General features: G+C 39.8%; 1 protein-coding gene across 4 annotated transcripts in view; it reads left to right on the top strand.

The window, feature by feature from the left end:
- The window catches only part of SF3B1 (splicing factor 3b subunit 1), a 45,360-nt gene that overhangs the window by 16,378 nt on the left and 12,419 nt on the right, over window positions 1-16,563 (top strand). The window contains exons 1-19 of one of the 4 annotated variants that reach the window (XM_075608204.1): window positions 7-1,287; window positions 1,576-1,655; window positions 3,217-3,399; window positions 4,743-4,983; window positions 5,212-5,424; window positions 9,013-9,134; window positions 9,489-9,686; window positions 10,178-10,279; window positions 10,388-10,567; window positions 11,772-11,858; window positions 12,620-12,890; window positions 13,508-13,653; window positions 13,751-13,897; window positions 14,195-14,320; window positions 14,456-14,677; window positions 15,293-15,475; window positions 15,629-15,740; window positions 15,828-15,948; window positions 16,124-16,255. In XM_075608204.1, the coding sequence (XP_075464319.1) occupies window positions 1,599-1,655; window positions 3,217-3,399; window positions 4,743-4,983; window positions 5,212-5,424; window positions 9,013-9,134; window positions 9,489-9,686; window positions 10,178-10,279; window positions 10,388-10,567; window positions 11,772-11,858; window positions 12,620-12,890; window positions 13,508-13,653; window positions 13,751-13,897; window positions 14,195-14,320; window positions 14,456-14,677; window positions 15,293-15,475; window positions 15,629-15,740; window positions 15,828-15,948; window positions 16,124-16,255 (2,843 nt within the window). In that variant the 5' untranslated portion in view covers window positions 7-1,287; window positions 1,576-1,598. Of the gene's footprint in view, window positions 1-6; window positions 1,656-3,216; window positions 3,400-4,742; window positions 4,984-5,211; window positions 5,425-9,012; window positions 9,135-9,488; window positions 9,687-10,177; window positions 10,280-10,387; window positions 10,568-11,771; window positions 11,859-12,619; window positions 12,891-13,507; window positions 13,654-13,750; window positions 13,898-14,194; window positions 14,321-14,455; window positions 14,678-15,292; window positions 15,476-15,628; window positions 15,741-15,827; window positions 15,949-16,123; window positions 16,256-16,563 lie in introns of those variants that run through there. The other 3 variants (XM_075608205.1, XR_012802628.1, XM_075608206.1) reach the window with 3 other exon arrangements.

The raw sequence follows: 16,563 nt of genomic DNA, 5'->3' as shown, positions 1-16,563 counted from the left end.
TAACTTATACTTTTTAATTTATTTTTATATATATTGTGTGCGCATTTCTTAATCCTTTGTTTTCTGTAGTCATGCTTATACTTTATTGTTTTTACTTCATTTTTACAACATGTTTACCTGGACATACCAGATTTGTTTAACATCTTCACGACACACATAATTTCATTTGACGGAAAAAGAATAAGCAATTGACACAGGAATGCAAATTGTTAAACTGGCATGGAAAAACGGGTATGAAGATAGCCTTTATTGCTAAAATTAGCTTCTTTCTTCTTTTCCTTCTTCCTTCCTTCTTCTTTTTCTTCCTCCCTCTTCCTTCTCCTCTGTGCAAGGAGCTTTTCTCAGTGTAGTAATTGAGGGGGAAAAAAACGGATCATGATCCTCTCATTGTTAACGTTTTTCCTGCTAGAGGGGATTGGAACACATTGCAGGTTCTCCAGCCTTAAAAGGGTTACACTATGAATGCAGGTTATTCTCATAATAAACTTTCAACCTGCATGTAATAGGGATGGGTTTTGTTGAAGAATTGTAAATGATATATAAACAATGCTTGTCAGAATTCACAGGCCCATACTAACTGTCCTTAATTTCTTTCCTACAGCAGTACTGCTAAATGCCAGTCCTGTCTGCATTCTTAAGGGTGCAGTGCAACACATCCTGTGTAGCTAATGGTGAAAAAGTAATCCAAAGGAAGTCCTATCAAAACTAGTGTCTGAGTGACACTCCCAATTGGGCATGGTCTCCAACATAGAAATATGTTTAATATTTTTCCTCGTTGTTAATAATGCAGAGCTTTGTGTATGGCACCCTTTTTGTCATTTACGATAATCTGTGTTCTCAACAAATATATGGCAGTATCTTTAAATACTCGCAAATATCTAATTTTCTATATTTTTATTTGGGTGAGATGTTTTGAACATTTTTGATGGCCTTAAATTAGAGAAAGTTATGGGAATCTTACGATTGGTTGTATTTATATTAAGGCAAAGCAAAAACTGTTGTGATACTGTTGATTCCTCCACCACCACAAATTTCTTACATTTTACTTCATCGTGCTGCTCAATTTAAAAATAATAATGAAAAAAAAAAGAAGACCTTTATCCTTTGTCTCATAGCCTTGGGTCGGTCATTTTCAGGAGTGTGTTTTGGATTTTAACTACCCTATCCAGGTAATGTTTGAGTATAAATAATTTTCCAAAGTGTTACTAATGGCAAAGAGATGATTTTCTAGGCTTCTATTCTGCTGCTTGAAGTCAGAACTGCTGACGGAGACAAAGGCACGAAAGTGTACGTATTCTGGATTAGCAACCCCGGAACCCATCACTTCTGAAGATGCTACATTGTTTTGTCACTTATTTTTATCGGCATTAAAACATTTGTATTTAAATTGTAGTTTGTGATCAAACAGGTTATATAAATCGTCAACTCCTTTATGTAAGAAACATAATATTTAACTTGAGCCGTTTAAATTAAGTGAACCTGGATTAGTATGTTAGCTCAGGTTTTTAAGCGTTAATTTGAAGTAGACGCTTGTATTAATTTGACTTCTGTTCCTGTTGCTGTTCTTTTCTGCAGGAGGCAAGACACCAGATCCCAAAATGAATGCCAGAACATACAAGGATGTTATGCGTGAGCAACATTTGACAAAAGAAGAAGTAGGTTGACTTCTTCACACGCACAAAAAAACTTTTGCAGTATTTCTAGGCTCTTATTTTGTTTGTAATTGAAGCTTTGCAACATTGTAGAGATGGGTGAACCAGTTGGATTCTGTTCTGCGGATATCTATCACTGATTTTTATATCGATCAGTTCCACACCCTGGAGTCCGAAGACGGATTGGGTACTAAAAAATCCTGATGGATGCCTTAGGCTGCGCTTATAGAGCCGGCGTCGCCCGAAAACAAATGCATTGTCGCCGCCGCGTGCGCTTATAGTAAGACAAAGCGCTGTGGCGACGCGATTTTTTGAAGCCGGCAATATTTGATTTTTCATGGGCTGTCGCCTCGTGACAGCCCCTAAACCAATCAATGGCCTGGTCGCCTGTGACGCCGCCGCAAAGCGAAATACAACTTTCACTAGCGGCGACGGGTGTCGCGGGCACTATATGCACGGCATTAGAATCTGCCATAGGATCAGTCCCACACTGATTCCGTTTGGAATCCGAATCCCTAAAGTGTGTGTGTGTGTGTGTGTGTGTGTGTGTGTGTGTGTGTGTGTGTGTGTGTGTGTGTGTGTGTGTCTTCAAGTGTTCTGTTTAAAAAACAAACAAACATGCACACCTGAGGAGGTACCTGGGAGAAAAACTGACAGTTGAAAAGTATATTTAAATGAACCACATCCCACACTCAAATAATTTCCATAAGAACTACATTGAGCTGACATTAAGGCAGCTTGCGTGGTACAAATGTCAGGCCCAACGGGATTAGAACCCACAAACTTTGTTTTTCTGGGAAGGAGCTCTAGCAGTGTGTAGTAAACCAGTTGATGGGTAGCACCACTGTCATAGCATACTTTTGCTCTATATTGCTCACACCTATAGCCCCCCGACTTCCTTTAAAAGCGAACATCGTGTACTTCCTGGTTGCCATTGCTAGTTCAGTGTTTCTAGTGCACAAAAAAGAGCACATCTGTGATACCTGTGATATGATAAAAGCTGGATACAGGTGTGAGCAGTAGAGTTCAAAAGTGTGCTGTGAATCTCCTAGTTTAGCACACACTGTTGTAGCAGCTGCCTAGAATAACAAAGGTTGTGGGTTCTAATCCTGTTGGGCCTGACATCACTACCTACAAGCTACCTTTTAGACTTGTCAACTCAATATAGTTCTTATGGAAATCCTTTTACGAATTGTGGGATGAGTAATATAAATATACTTTGCATCTCTTATCATATCTCTAAAGTGTGCTCCTTTTTCAGCACAGAGGTCTCTCCCTAGGTTATTTTGGAGGGAGGCTTCAATTCCATTTTAGTGATCAGGAAAAAAAATAGCTTTTTGTGACTAATCTGCGGCTTAAAGGCATTGGCCAATCTACAGCATTCGAACAAATTTCACCCATCTATACTAACGTGCTAATATATACAAGAATTCTGGTATCTTTTTGTCCTTTATTTCAAGAATAATCAAATGTAGACTTGGTGAGTTGGGGTTATTGAATGTATTTTGTAATCTTTCGTATTTTTGTAGCTACAATATTAAAATTATTTTGTTTCTTTATATAGCGGGAAATTCGTCAGCAACTAGCAGAAAAAGTTAAATCCGGTGATTTGAAAGTGGTCAATGGATCGTCCACATCTGCCGCATCTCAGCCACCTTCAAAACGCAAACGACGATGGGATCAAACAGCAGACCAGACTCCTGGATCCACACCAAAGAAAATGTCAAGCTGGGATCAAGCTGAGGTCGTTGTACTTAATCCAATTTATTTCATTATTGCCTGTTCTTGTTTTTTTCTGCATAAAGTGCAAAAGCATGTTGCCTTTGTACAGTACTGCATTGCCAGTCTGTCAAAGTTCTTCCACAGATCTTTTTTCACATATAGATCTATATCTCTTACATTGGGGCTTTTGCCAGGATTGTTTTTTTGTTTCATTCCCTCAGCCCTTTTAATAAGTAAGTGTAGAGCCCTTCCACAAAAAAATTTCAGTTTGTGATTTGTAGAGGGGAACGGAGCCCTAAGGCCTCGTCCCCAGTGTTGGGTGCTGCGCGTGCTACAGCGGGACCTAGATCCGCCCCTCTGGTGCCGGGCCCAGTAGCTGCCTGCACGCGCATGGAGAGATCGCGATGTACGACCAAATTTTGTAAAGACAAGATTTTTGTCTTTTCTAGTGGCGACGGAGTGCTGGCCACGGCGGTGGCGACACTAGGCATATAAAAAAAAGAAATGGTGGGCATGGCATGTACTAAATATAAAAAGATGATGAAGAGCCATCGGGTGTATGTAAAATGTTGAATATATAGATATATCTATTTATCACCAGGAAACGGGCAGACTAAAGAAATGTTCAGTCATGCTGAGTAGTGTTTCTAAATGTTTACAATTTAAATTACAGTCATCCCTTCAAATAAGACATTGTCTAGTAAACCAGGGCATAAAGATAGGGAAAATGCTAAAAACACTGAATTGTTATCTGCACAAGCTGATCGTCTATTGAAACACTAACTTTTCAACTAGAGAGCGTAATATTAATGAAGTAATAATCCCCTCAGAACAGGGCATTGCTGGCCAATAATGCCCTGGCTGGAAGAGTTGAAGGCCCGAGATGAAGCCAAGGGACTTAAACTCAGCCAAGGCATTATTGGCCAGTAATGCCCTGTTCTGAGGGGATTATTACTATTATAGGCTAAATGTAGGCTTATTTCATAAATAATAGATACTTTTGTGTAGTTGTATAGATTTTTTTTTTTATTATTAAAACAAAATGGTAAATACATTAAAGCACCTCTATATACACTAATAATAATGAAACATAACTTTATATTTAAAGTAGTTTGCACTTGCTAGTATATATCCTTCCCTTTTTTTTTTTTTAACTCACACTTGAGACCTGGAATGTGCCATGACCCTTGACTAAATAGGAGACTAATCTTTTCAATCCACTAAGGAAAGACCTCAAAATATTGAAAGAGAATGTAGCCATTTTTAACCTGACATATTAGTTCTATTTTTGGGAAGGGGGAGGTGTTAAGAATAAATAGTAAACATGGATTGAACGTAATATTTTTTATTTTTTGTATTTCTTGAAAGACTCCCGGACATACTCCTTCTTCTTTAAGATGGGATGAAACTCCTGGCCGTGCAAAGGGAAATGACACTCCTGGAGCAACACCAGGATCAAAGATTTGGGATCCTACTCCTAGTCATACCCCAGCAGGTGCTGCTACACCTGGCCGAGGTGATACACCAGGCCATGTAACACCAGGTCATGGTGGGGCAACCTCAAGTGCACGGAAAAATAGATGGGATGAGACACCCAAAACAGAGCGGGGTAAGTCTGGTACACTTTTTTTTTTATTTTAAGTGGCAGTGTACATTGTGAATGTTTGTTTAGCAAAAAAAAGTATGTATATCTACTTCCAATTTGTTTGTTTGTTTTTTGTGTCTTTGCTGTCTGTATCTTAAAACAATTCAGGAAAAGGCCACTTCTTGCTCTGATCTGAAGTACCGTTGTTAAGTAATTACTTAAAAGGTCAATAAATAATCTTTTTCTCCTTAGATACTCCTGGTCATGGAAGTGGATGGGCTGAGACTCCACGCACAGATCGTGGAGGTGACTCAATTGGTGAAACTCCAACACCAGGAGCAAGTAAAAGAAAATCACGTTGGGATGAAACTCCAGCTAGTCAAATGGGTGGTAGCACTCCAGTTTTGACACCAGGCAAAACACCGCTCGGTACTCCTGCTATGAACATGGCAACTCCTACTCCAGGTATGGTACAACTTATATCAGAAAAAAAACTACTCGTAGCGCTACCCTAATCTACTAAAAATGAAATATAATGCTATAACAGTATGGAAGTACACAATAAGCGTGATAGTGATAATGGTGGTTTGATCTAAATCAGGTGATATATGCAGCAGCAACAGCACACCTTGTGCAGCACAAAGGGTATACCTTCCACAGTAGGTAAGTTCAAAATTAGTGTGTTACCCAGAAATGCAATAACAGAACAGCTTAAACAAAGACATACACATGACGAACAAATAGGGTGGGGGAATAAAGGGGTTGGGAAAAGAGGAGAACCAATAGTGTACAGTATTGAGTTTCAAAAGTAAAATATATTGAAATCATACAATGGTCTCGGTCACAAATGGTATGTTCTTTAAAGAAAGGTACTGGTACAGTCTCTGGAATCTCAGATCCCAGTTAAGACACTGGTCACGTGGAACGGGCTCCAAGACGAGCTGCAGACTCGACACCATCTCAGTCGTCATTGCCTTAAAGCTGTGTTTGTTCTCGCAGTCCCACAGCGTCAAAACCGTACAGCTTAAGCATGCATGCCTGGTGTTTGAGAACTTCCTCCTCATGCACACTCTCAGATCTTGAGTTCCGTACTGAGATGACCCGACGCCGCAATCCTACGCGTTTTGCTTCCTGCTGAAGCTAATTTAATTAGCTTAACGCGTAGGATTACCATGTCGGGTCCAACCAGAGGATCATCTTCGTACGGGACTGAAGATCTTGGTGTGCATTAGGAGGAGGAACTTTTCAAAACCAAGCTCGCATGCGCAAGCTGCTCGGTTTGATGCCGTGGGACTGAAACAGTGAACAACAAACAAAATTGCAGCTTTAAGGAAATGCTGACTGACGGGAAGGGGTAACCAGGCTTTACAATAAAGGTTACCCCTGACACTGTGGGGGTCCCTGGCAGCTACCTAGCACTATGGACCAGGGATTATACATGTGAAAAATAAAGTGACCCCCTGCTTTTCCTGTTTACATATTCCCTTTGCCCTAGAACTGTGAAACTTCGTATATGCAAGGTTTAGGTGGGATATTTGGGTAGAAATGCAATTATTTTGTTTGCCGGAGTTCGGGGGCCAAAGTTACCAGTGGTCCTTTTTTTTTTTTTGTAAATATTTTTCCTTTATTGGTGTCATACATCGCAGGGGTACATAATATCGACACTGGCTCACAGGCCAACTTGTAAATACGGCGCAGTGCATGTACATGGCATAGAAAAGGTAAATGACACACAATAAACCCTTTTTCCTTCTTTCAATAGTGAAAAAGAGAGGGGGAGACGAAGGGAAGGTGGATAGTTGGGAACGACTTCGGGAAGAGAGGGGGGAGGGGGTTAGGGTTCGTCGGCCGTAGGGGGGGGGGGAGAGGAGTAGCTAAGGGGTTTATGTGGGGGTTGGTAGTCCTATCCAGGGTTCCCAGGTAGAGTAAAATTGTGGGGTTTTTTGCTTTAACATTGCCGTCAGTTTTTCCATGCTCATAATTACCAGTGGTCCTTTAATTCTCCCCGGCGCGCAGGCATGATTTGCCAGTACTCGGGGTGAATTACACTGGGTCTACCAGTGTCCCACAGACTCCTGGTTTTCGAGCCCAAATATCCGAAACCCATTTCCCTTTTAAGTATAAGGTTCCCAAAGGCAATACTTTATTCAAGTGTACTTTGTATAGTCTTATAACAAATGTATAAAACATTACACTTAGCCAGGGCATCCGCATAGACGCCAGCATGTCCTGTATAGAGTCCGTAGTTCAAAGAGAAGAGGATGTCCAGAGGTGAGAAGACAGTTTGGTGGGCGAGGAAGGGCGAATTGCCACTTCCGGAGAAAAAAGGGCACCCTGTGAGGACACTTTTGGATCTGCCAGGCTTGGTGGAGCCTTCACAGCTGGTGGCAATGAGTTAGGCCTGGGACATAGTAGGATCAGCCTTGCTGAGGCGCGCTCACGCTCAGCACTGAGCCCCTGCAGCCGCAATGAGAGCGGCTTTAGCAGGGGTCTCGTGGAAGCGTTTGTCTTACCTAAATTTTAGATTTGGCGCTCGCCGTAGCGCACGGCCGATCACGTGAGCGGTTCGCCCAATGAGGGCGAACCAGCTCCGTGACATCACTGGCCCGCCCCCAGACACGCCCACGGACGGCGCGCGCTCTAAGGCCAGGGAAAGCACCGCTTTCCCTGAGCCTCAGCGCGCCTCCGCACGGGCAAAGTGTCTATGCCCGAGGCCTTAGCTGGGGGAGATACAGCTCGTAGGCGTTTCTCCCATTGGCTAAATCCTATTTCCCTTTCACCCGGCTCGAAGCCGGCTTGGCCCGCCTCCTCCTCTGACGTCAGCCAGGAGACGAGCCCCTGTTTCTATTGCTAGTGGGATAGGGTTCCCACGCTCTGGATTTGTCGTTCCTCTTACACCGCTAAGCTATCATTAGCATGGAGGTATGTAAGGAGATGGCTGAGGCAGAGAACCAGACCATCCAGTGACTTGTGTCGATGAAGCTAGGGCGGGCTTTCCAAAGTTGCTCTGTTGCAATTAGCAGAGCAACCGGCTTCGTTATGAAGCTAGGAAAGTCTGCCTTGCAGAGACTAAGTCCCGTCTTTTGCGGCCACGTTCTATAAATCAAACATGGCGGTCGCGATCAGGATTTCTTGCCGAAAACAGTTCCCGGACGCATGGGACGAGGTCCCGGTCAGGGTAAGCCCTTGCCAGCAGGCGCCCGGCACCTAGGAAAGGAAAGGTTAAATTTCAACCCCCAGACCCCAGTAAGTGTGTATATTTCTGTCTTTCTGTATTTCTGTTGTGTTTCCGAGGTTTTTATCTAAATAAACCCCATTTTATTTCACTATTGTGTTTTGCCTATTGAATGATCCCGGCATAAATTTGTTAAAAGACCTGGTCTCCCGTGACACTGACCAAGAGGGAGTCGAGTCTGCAGCGCGACCTGAAACTTGTTCCGTGTGACCAGAGTGATATCACTGGGATCTGGGACTCTGGAGACAGTACCTGTACTTTGCTGAAAGAACATACAAAATAGTTCACTCACAAATTGTATGATTTCAATATATTTATTTTACTTTTGAAACCCAAGACACAATTGGGTCTCTCCTCTTGTCTCATCCCCTTTATTTATGTCCCTATTTGTTTGTACTGTGTATGTTTTGTCTGTGTTGGTCTGTTCTATGCTGTTGCATTTCTGAGTAGTGCACTCATTTTGGAACTTTATGGTAAATCTTTTGTCATGCAATAAATTTGTGTGAAATTTGTAAACCCCCTGAAAGTTGTCCAGTTCGCAAGAGGAGCTGACACCTTGGTTTGAGCCAGTCTCCCCCCCCCTGCTTCAGTCATTGTTTTCAGTCCCTTTACTCACTGAGCCGCTCCTTTAAAATATTATCCCCATCAAGCTATTCATGTCAAATAAATTGACTAAATAGTGAAAATATTGTCTTTAACACTTTTTAAAAACCTGTAGGGTGGGCTTTGCATAAGGCAGAATACATTAAATCATTTATTTTAATTTTTATTGTGCTTCGGACGTGTCCTCAGGGTGTTATTTTTTTCTTCTTTTTTAGGACACATAATGAGTATGACTCCTGAACAGCTTCAGGCGTGGAGGTGGGAGCGTGAAATTGATGAAAGAAACCGTCCACTTTCTGATGAAGAATTGGACGCCATGTTCCCAGAAGGTTACAAGGTAACTTATTATTCTTCAAGATCTAAACTAGATCTGGCAAAAAGTATTCTGTGGTCTTTAACATTCATGTTAAAGATTTTGTCTTTCAATGTAAGCCATATTTTCTGTTTGGTATACAATAAATATAGATAAAGTGCAGTTGCTTCTGTTTTAGTGGAGGGGCTAGATTGTTTTTTTGTTTACCAGAATAACTCACTGTATCTTTATTGTGATTGTCTCCAACTTGGGTAGAACATTGTCATGCATATAGTTTTTATTTTTTAACAAAGATGATTTCCTGTGAAATTAAAACTGGATGTGGCACCATTTTAGGGAATGTTATATATTGTATATATATATTTTTTTTAAATATAGGTTCTCCCTCCTCCTGCTGGATATGTTCCAATACGTACTCCTGCCCGTAAGCTAACAGCAACTCCAACACCGTTGGGTGGTATGACTGGATTCCATATGCCAACTGAAGATAGAACCATGAAAAATGTCAGTGATCAACCGTCTGGAAATCTTCCATTCCTTAAACCAGATGATATTCAGTATTTTGACAAACTACTGGTAAGTGACAATTGTAATGCTTAAAGGGAGAGTCCCAGACCAAATATACAAGTGGAATTGATCTTTTTTGAGGGGTTAAAGCTAAGCTGTGGCATTTTCACAATGTTAGAAAATAAATAAATAAAAAATTGTGGTTCCCACATGACTAGGTGGGGACCAAAACGTCAATCCTATATTTGGAATAAATGCAACTGATTTTGTTTTAGGAAGACCAGTGAGTGCATTGCTTCTGCAATTACTTTTTAGCCCGACGCACCCAGGCAACTGTTAATCACAACATTGATATATAGATATCTATATATCCATCTCGCTCAATTGGATGAGTCCTTCATCCCAAATTCAATGTGAAATAAGTAATTGGTTGCACCCAGTAATTCATATACTGTAGTCACAAGGCCATTTCTAATATCTATTATTTTATTTTATTTAGAGAAGGGAGCACAATGTTTTGTGAGACGCAGCTCCTTAGTCATTTTTACTTTATCCTTTAGGTTGATGTTGATGAATCCACACTAAGTCCAGAGGAGCAGAAAGAAAGAAAAATCATGAAATTATTATTAAAAATAAAGAATGGTACACCTCCAATGAGGAAGGTATGTATGGTTTTCTGGATACAGGTATACTATACTAGTGTCTGATATTTGTTTTCCACGTGGATGCCATGTCACTGCAGATATAATTTTATTTTCTTCTGTTTGTAGGCAGCATTGCGTCAAATTACCGATAAAGCACGTGAGTTTGGAGCTGGTCCACTGTTCAATCAGATCCTGCCTCTACTGATGTCACCAACACTTGAAGATCAGGAACGCCACTTGCTTGTTAAAGTTATTGATAGAATCTTGTATAAACTGGATGACTTGGTTCGACCATATGTACATAAGGCAAGGAAGAAAAAAAATTATTCCATCACCTACATAATGTGTATCTTTTAGTGAAATTGTAAGACACCTCCTGAGATGGGGAATTTGAAAGTTGTTCTGCATTTTTACATGGACCCCCATGTCCTGTGCATAGACAGGACCAAGAAATATACTGCATGCACGATGTATCAAAGCAATGGAGAAGAGCAAAATGGCTCTGGGCTCTACGAGGGAATGTATTGCTAGCATGAAGAGGTGGTGTAATGCTAATTGCACATTATTGGTGGGACACCTTAGCGATATGGCCTAGTTCCAGAAGCAACCGCTTTTGAAATAGAATAACACAGATGTGGTCCAATGAAGAGAAAATTAAATTGTATATTGTTACATAATGCATTATATAAATAAAAAAAGGAAGCCAAGACTACAGGGTAAAGGGTGTCGGATAAATAAGGGGAGAGTATATGATGGGCACTTTGAATACATTAAAACTGCAATCTTTCCCCTGAAAATGGATTTTGTAGGCGGCACAGTCCTTGAGGAATTAGCATCTTAATTTGTCTATAAATTAAAAAAAAATATATCAATGATTAACATATTTAAAGTTAACTTACTGTACACTGAGCATAGACTCACGATCAAGTACACAACAGGGGAGTGCCTAACAAAGATATAGTCTTGAGGTAAATTTGTTCGTACATGTTTTGCTCTCCTATAAAAGTGGGGCAACCAACTTGTTGTAATAACTTATTTCATATAACGCTTTTCTCCCAATGGACTTGGTGCTTCACAATTAAAATATAGTGTGTGGTAGGCAGCATTGTACATGGGATTGTTGGACACAATCCCTGCACAGATGAGCTTACATTCTGTGTTTTTGGTGCCTGAGGCACGAGATAGATTTGCCACGGTCACAAAGAGCTTGAGTCTGGGATTTGGACCCCTTTGTTGTTGTCAGTGCCTTTACTCACTGAGCCACTCCTTCAGTAGGTTGCAAATTACTCTCTAGATGTATAATGTGTTATTTTATTTTTAATAAAGGAATGTATTGGCTCCAGTCCTGGCGTTTCAGACCTCACTAGTTGGGTAGTGATTCAGGGGGTAGTTGATGTGTTGTAGCTTTAGGAATTGTATTACCCCCATAAATGATTCATCGTATAATATGACACATACTTGTTGATTAACAAGAACCTCCTTTTAACCATGAGACAACTTTGTTTTCTAGATTCTTGTGGTTATTGAACCACTGCTGATTGATGAAGACTATTATGCCAGAGTGGAAGGCAGAGAAATAATATCCAACTTGGCTAAGGTAATTCTTGTTTCTCCCCCTTTTTCTAGTTATTGTAGCTACAGTAGTATACCAATTACCAAACGGCAGATTGGAACATCACCCTTCTGCTTGCTTTTAGCCTTTAGATTCTGCAGGTTTTCATCAGAAAACTGGAAAAAAAGGGAATTCCATTTTTATTTTTATTTTAAATCTAAACATTAAAGCTCAACCGTTTTAACTTCATAATTTGAGCTAATTGAATAAACTGTGCTCTGAATCCCTTTCAGTTGAGCTTTAATACCAATTAAGCCTTGCCGTAAGATGGTTTTTGTAGATTGTCATAGATGTAACAAAAAATAGCCCTGTAATCACTGTAGATTACTGATGCGTATGTGACTGGCACAATAAACGATATTAACATTTTGCATATCTGCCTGCCACTTATCCCAGGTGAACTGTTATTTACTGGCCAAATTGAGACCAGTTGTGCTGCCAGATTTACTGAGATGGAAGAAAGGGTACATATGTTGATAAAATATACTTAACTTCAGTGCTGATAAAACGAATGTTGGTGAAAATATGTGCTGAAGACAAAATGGCATAAGTTGGACCGTTGGAACAGTATAATAACTATTTCATATAGCGTTTTTCTCCCAATGGAAATCAAAGCACTTCTAAATTACAATATGGCTCGCGGTACTCAATACACTGAACCAGTCCTTCAGTCCTTCAGTCCACATGAGTTCATCTTGGTAGTTTGTCGATCACAACGCTGTTACATAATGTTTTTTGCATTTCAGGCTGCTGGCTTGGCTACTATGATTTCAACTATGAGACCTGACATTGATAACATGGATGAATATGTCCGTAATACAACAGCTCGGGCCTTTGCTGTGGTCGCATCTGCTCTTGGCATCCCTTCATTGCTACCTTTCTTAAAAGCTGTATGCAAAAGCAAAAAGTCATGGCAAGCTCGTCACACTGGTATTAAGATTGTACAGCAAATTGCTATTCTTATGGGTTGTGCCATTTTGCCTCATCTAAGGAGTTTGGTGGAAATTATTGAACATGGTAAGCTCTAAGATCCACATTTACAGACACTATATAGATCTTACGTTTAAAACGGAATGAGTACTGTATACGGATGCTGATAGAATGATCATGTGCAGCCTGTGGCAATTTAGGCTTGTATAACATTTTTATATTTGCTGTTCCTTGTTTATTGAACAGTTATGATATACTATTGTCTTGTGTTTTTTAATAGTACAATTATTTGTACTTGGGGCATGTGTAATTTAAGCTGTAGGGACTTGTGGCTTTGGGTTCGCAGTTTAGATTGCTCAGCTTTGTAATATAGTGTTGGTATTGGAATGCACATCATAACATGTATAGATTTTAATCCAGACGTTAAATTATTAATAATAATTGAACATGTGCTTTGGTTATGCTGACAGGTTTATATCTGAGATGTCGTAGTGGTGCTGGCACTAGATCAAGAACCTAATGCCAGAGATCTTGGGCAAGAAACTTTACAATGTAATTTGTTTATACACTTATGAAGGTAAATTCTTCAGGCCAGCAAAAGATTGTGCTAGCAACATTGTGTAGTACATATTACCAGGTTCAGCGGGAAAATCAAAATAACCTATATTTGTTTTGAAGATTTATTTTGACTTTCATGTTTTTAGGCCTGGTTGATGAGCAGCAAAAGGTTCGCACGATCAGTGCTTTGGCTATTGCTGCTTTGGCGGAGGCAGCTACTCCCTATGGTATTGAATCATTTGACTCTGTACTAAAGCCCCTGTGGAAAGGAATTCGGCAACATAGAGGAAAGGTATGCAAGATGTATATTTTTAAGAAATCCATTCTCTCCTATTGACAATGAACTAAAATTCTTCTGTTTTTTTTTTTTATTTTTTATTATCAAATAGGGTCTGGCTGCTTTCTTAAAGGCTATTGGTTACCTTATTCCTTTGATGGATGCTGAATATGCAAACTACTATACCCGGGAAGTGATGTTGATTCTGATCAGAGAGTTTCAGTCTCCTGATGAAGAAATGAAAAAAATTGTCCTGAAGGTAAAATCAGTTTGGCATCTTTCCTCCACTCCCTATATTTGTGCCTGAAAGGATACGTTCTGAATTTCCACAAGATTGTCTTGCTCCTTCAAACTTAGTTTTCACAATTTTTTACTTTTTTTTTTCCAACTTTTTTTTAAAGTTGACCTTGATCATTTATGCTTTCACTTTTCTGCTCTAGTAGCTTGGTATCTTGCTCAATATTGTTCCATGTTGGTAATATTGTAATGCAATATTGTTACCCTCTTTTTACATATTCACAATACTAAACATTTTTATTTATTTATTTTTTTACAGGTAGTCAAACAGTGTTGTGGCACAGATGGCGTGGAGGCAAATTATATTAAGACAGAAATTCTACCCCCATTTTTCAAACACTTCTGGCAACACAGAATGGCACTGGATAGAAGAAACTACAGACAGGTATAAATTACCTTCCCGGGTTTGTTTTAAACCGGTTTCACTCACATTCTTAATTTAATCTTTTCTTTCAAATACTACTGGCAAACTTGAGCTAGGCTATTTCTTTCAACTTTTTTTTTTGTGTTCACTTTGCAGTTGGTGGATACCACAGTTGAGCTTGCCAACAAAGTGGGAGCTGCAGAAATAATTTCCAGAATTGTAGATGACTTGAAGGATGAAGCTGAGCAATACAGAAAAATGGTAATGGAAACAATTGAGAAGATCATGGGAAACCTTGGAGCTGCAGATATTGACCATAAACTTGAAGAACAGCTGATTGATGGAATCCTGTATGCTTTCCAGGAGCAGACTACAGAGGTATGCTGTATTTGTGCATTGGTTATCAAAGTAGGGAGGACCTTTTATTACAGGGATGTGCAAACTGGGGGGCGCGGTGGTTGCAGATGCCCGACCCTGCGCTCTTACCCACCCATTTACATTAAATGCCGGGGGATTGCGTGAGGCCTCTGCAATCTATTACTTACCGAGATTCAGACGGCTGTTGACGCGGCGTCAAATGATGCTGCGGGATGCGTCACGTGACCCCGCAGCATCATTTGACGCAGGGAACTGAGGTAAGGCGGCGCGAGCACTGGGGGGGCATCAGGCAGGGGGTGGGCGCAGCTATAACATTTTGCGCACCCCTGCCTTAAGGCACTTAAGATAATGAATTGCTGTGTGTGTCTTGCATTGTACTGCTGCACTGTTTGCTAAAAGTGTGATTAATATGAGATTTTTGTTGAAGATTTAAATATGCAGTGCTTTTTACTGAAGTATATGCAAAGTGCATCAGTAAATAACATGCAGTTGTGCATTTTTAAGTTATAAGGATTTTTTGTTTGACACTAGTTGGGGGAGTTGATGCGAGTTAAATTATTAAATTGGAATGTCTATTGTTGTGTGTAACTAACTTATTTTTTTTTTTTTTTTAAGGACTCAGTGATGTTAAATGGTTTTGGCACTGTTGTAAATGCTCTTGGAAAAAGAGTTAAGCCATACCTGCCCCAGATTTGTGGTACAGTTTTATGGCGTTTGAACAACAAATCCGCTAAAGTCAGACAGCAGGCTGCTGACTTGATCTCTCGTACTGCAGTTGTCATGAAGACGTGTCAAGAGGTAATTGGGATAGAGATGGATAGAGATAGATATAATTTAATATTATGTATATATATATATATATCTCTATATATATATATATATCTATATAATGTATATGTGTATATATGTATGTGTTTGAAAGAAGCTTACAGTTTTCATTTTTTGTTTTAGGAAAAATTAATGGGGCATTTGGGTGTTGTCTTGTATGAATACCTTGGAGAAGAGTACCCTGAAGTGTTAGGAAGCATCCTCGGAGCTCTGAAGGCAATTGTCAATGTGATAGGTAATTAGAAAAACAAGCCATCTCAAAGCATTTAATTTAGAAATGTTTGTTGTACAAATAAATTATCTTGCCCTTTTGAAAAAATAGGTATGCACAAGATGACTCCGCCAATCAAAGATCTACTGCCACGGCTCACACCCATCTTGAAAAACAGGCATGAAAAAGTACAGGAGAACTGTATTGATCTGGTGGGGCGTATTGCTGATAGGTATGTTGCCTTGAAATGTCATTCATTTTTATTTTTTAATTTTCAACTTAATTCTTATTGATGTTTTTAAAGGTACAATAATGGGGAAGGGATTGGGGGTACAAAAGATACTTAATACCTTCCATATAGTTTTGTGTCATGACTGAAAAACCCACACTTTCCTGTTTTCTTTCAGAGGAGCAGAATATGTCTCTGCAAGGGAGTGGATGAGGATTTGTTTTGAGTTGCTGGAGTTGCTGAAGGCTCATAAGAAAGCCATTAGAAGAGCCACTGTAAACACATTTGGCTATATTGCAAAAGCTATTGGGTAAGTAATTTCTTTGTTTCTTGAGTTTTCTTGTCAGCTGCTTTTCAGCGCAAAGGTGGGTGATACAATTGTATTTCAAATCTGAGCATTCTTGTAGCTCAATAATAAAGGAGGCGGTATGATACACTTTTTTTTAATTTTTTTAAAAAAAAATTTTATTGGACCAACAACCATTGAACCCTGAGAAGTTTGAAAGCTTGTAACATTAACTACTTGTTGCCCCAATAAAACATATATGACCTACTCACGCCCTCCTTTGTTATTTTACTACATGGAAGAAAGGACCAACATGGCTACCCACCCTTCTA

The sequence above is a fragment of the Ascaphus truei genome, chromosome 7 (assembly GCF_040206685.1).
Source record: "Ascaphus truei isolate aAscTru1 chromosome 7, aAscTru1.hap1, whole genome shotgun sequence".
NCBI lineage: Eukaryota > Metazoa > Chordata > Amphibia > Anura > Ascaphidae > Ascaphus > Ascaphus truei.
The sequence above is the reverse complement of the archived record's forward strand: the minus strand, read 5'-3'. Positions and strand labels throughout refer to the sequence as shown.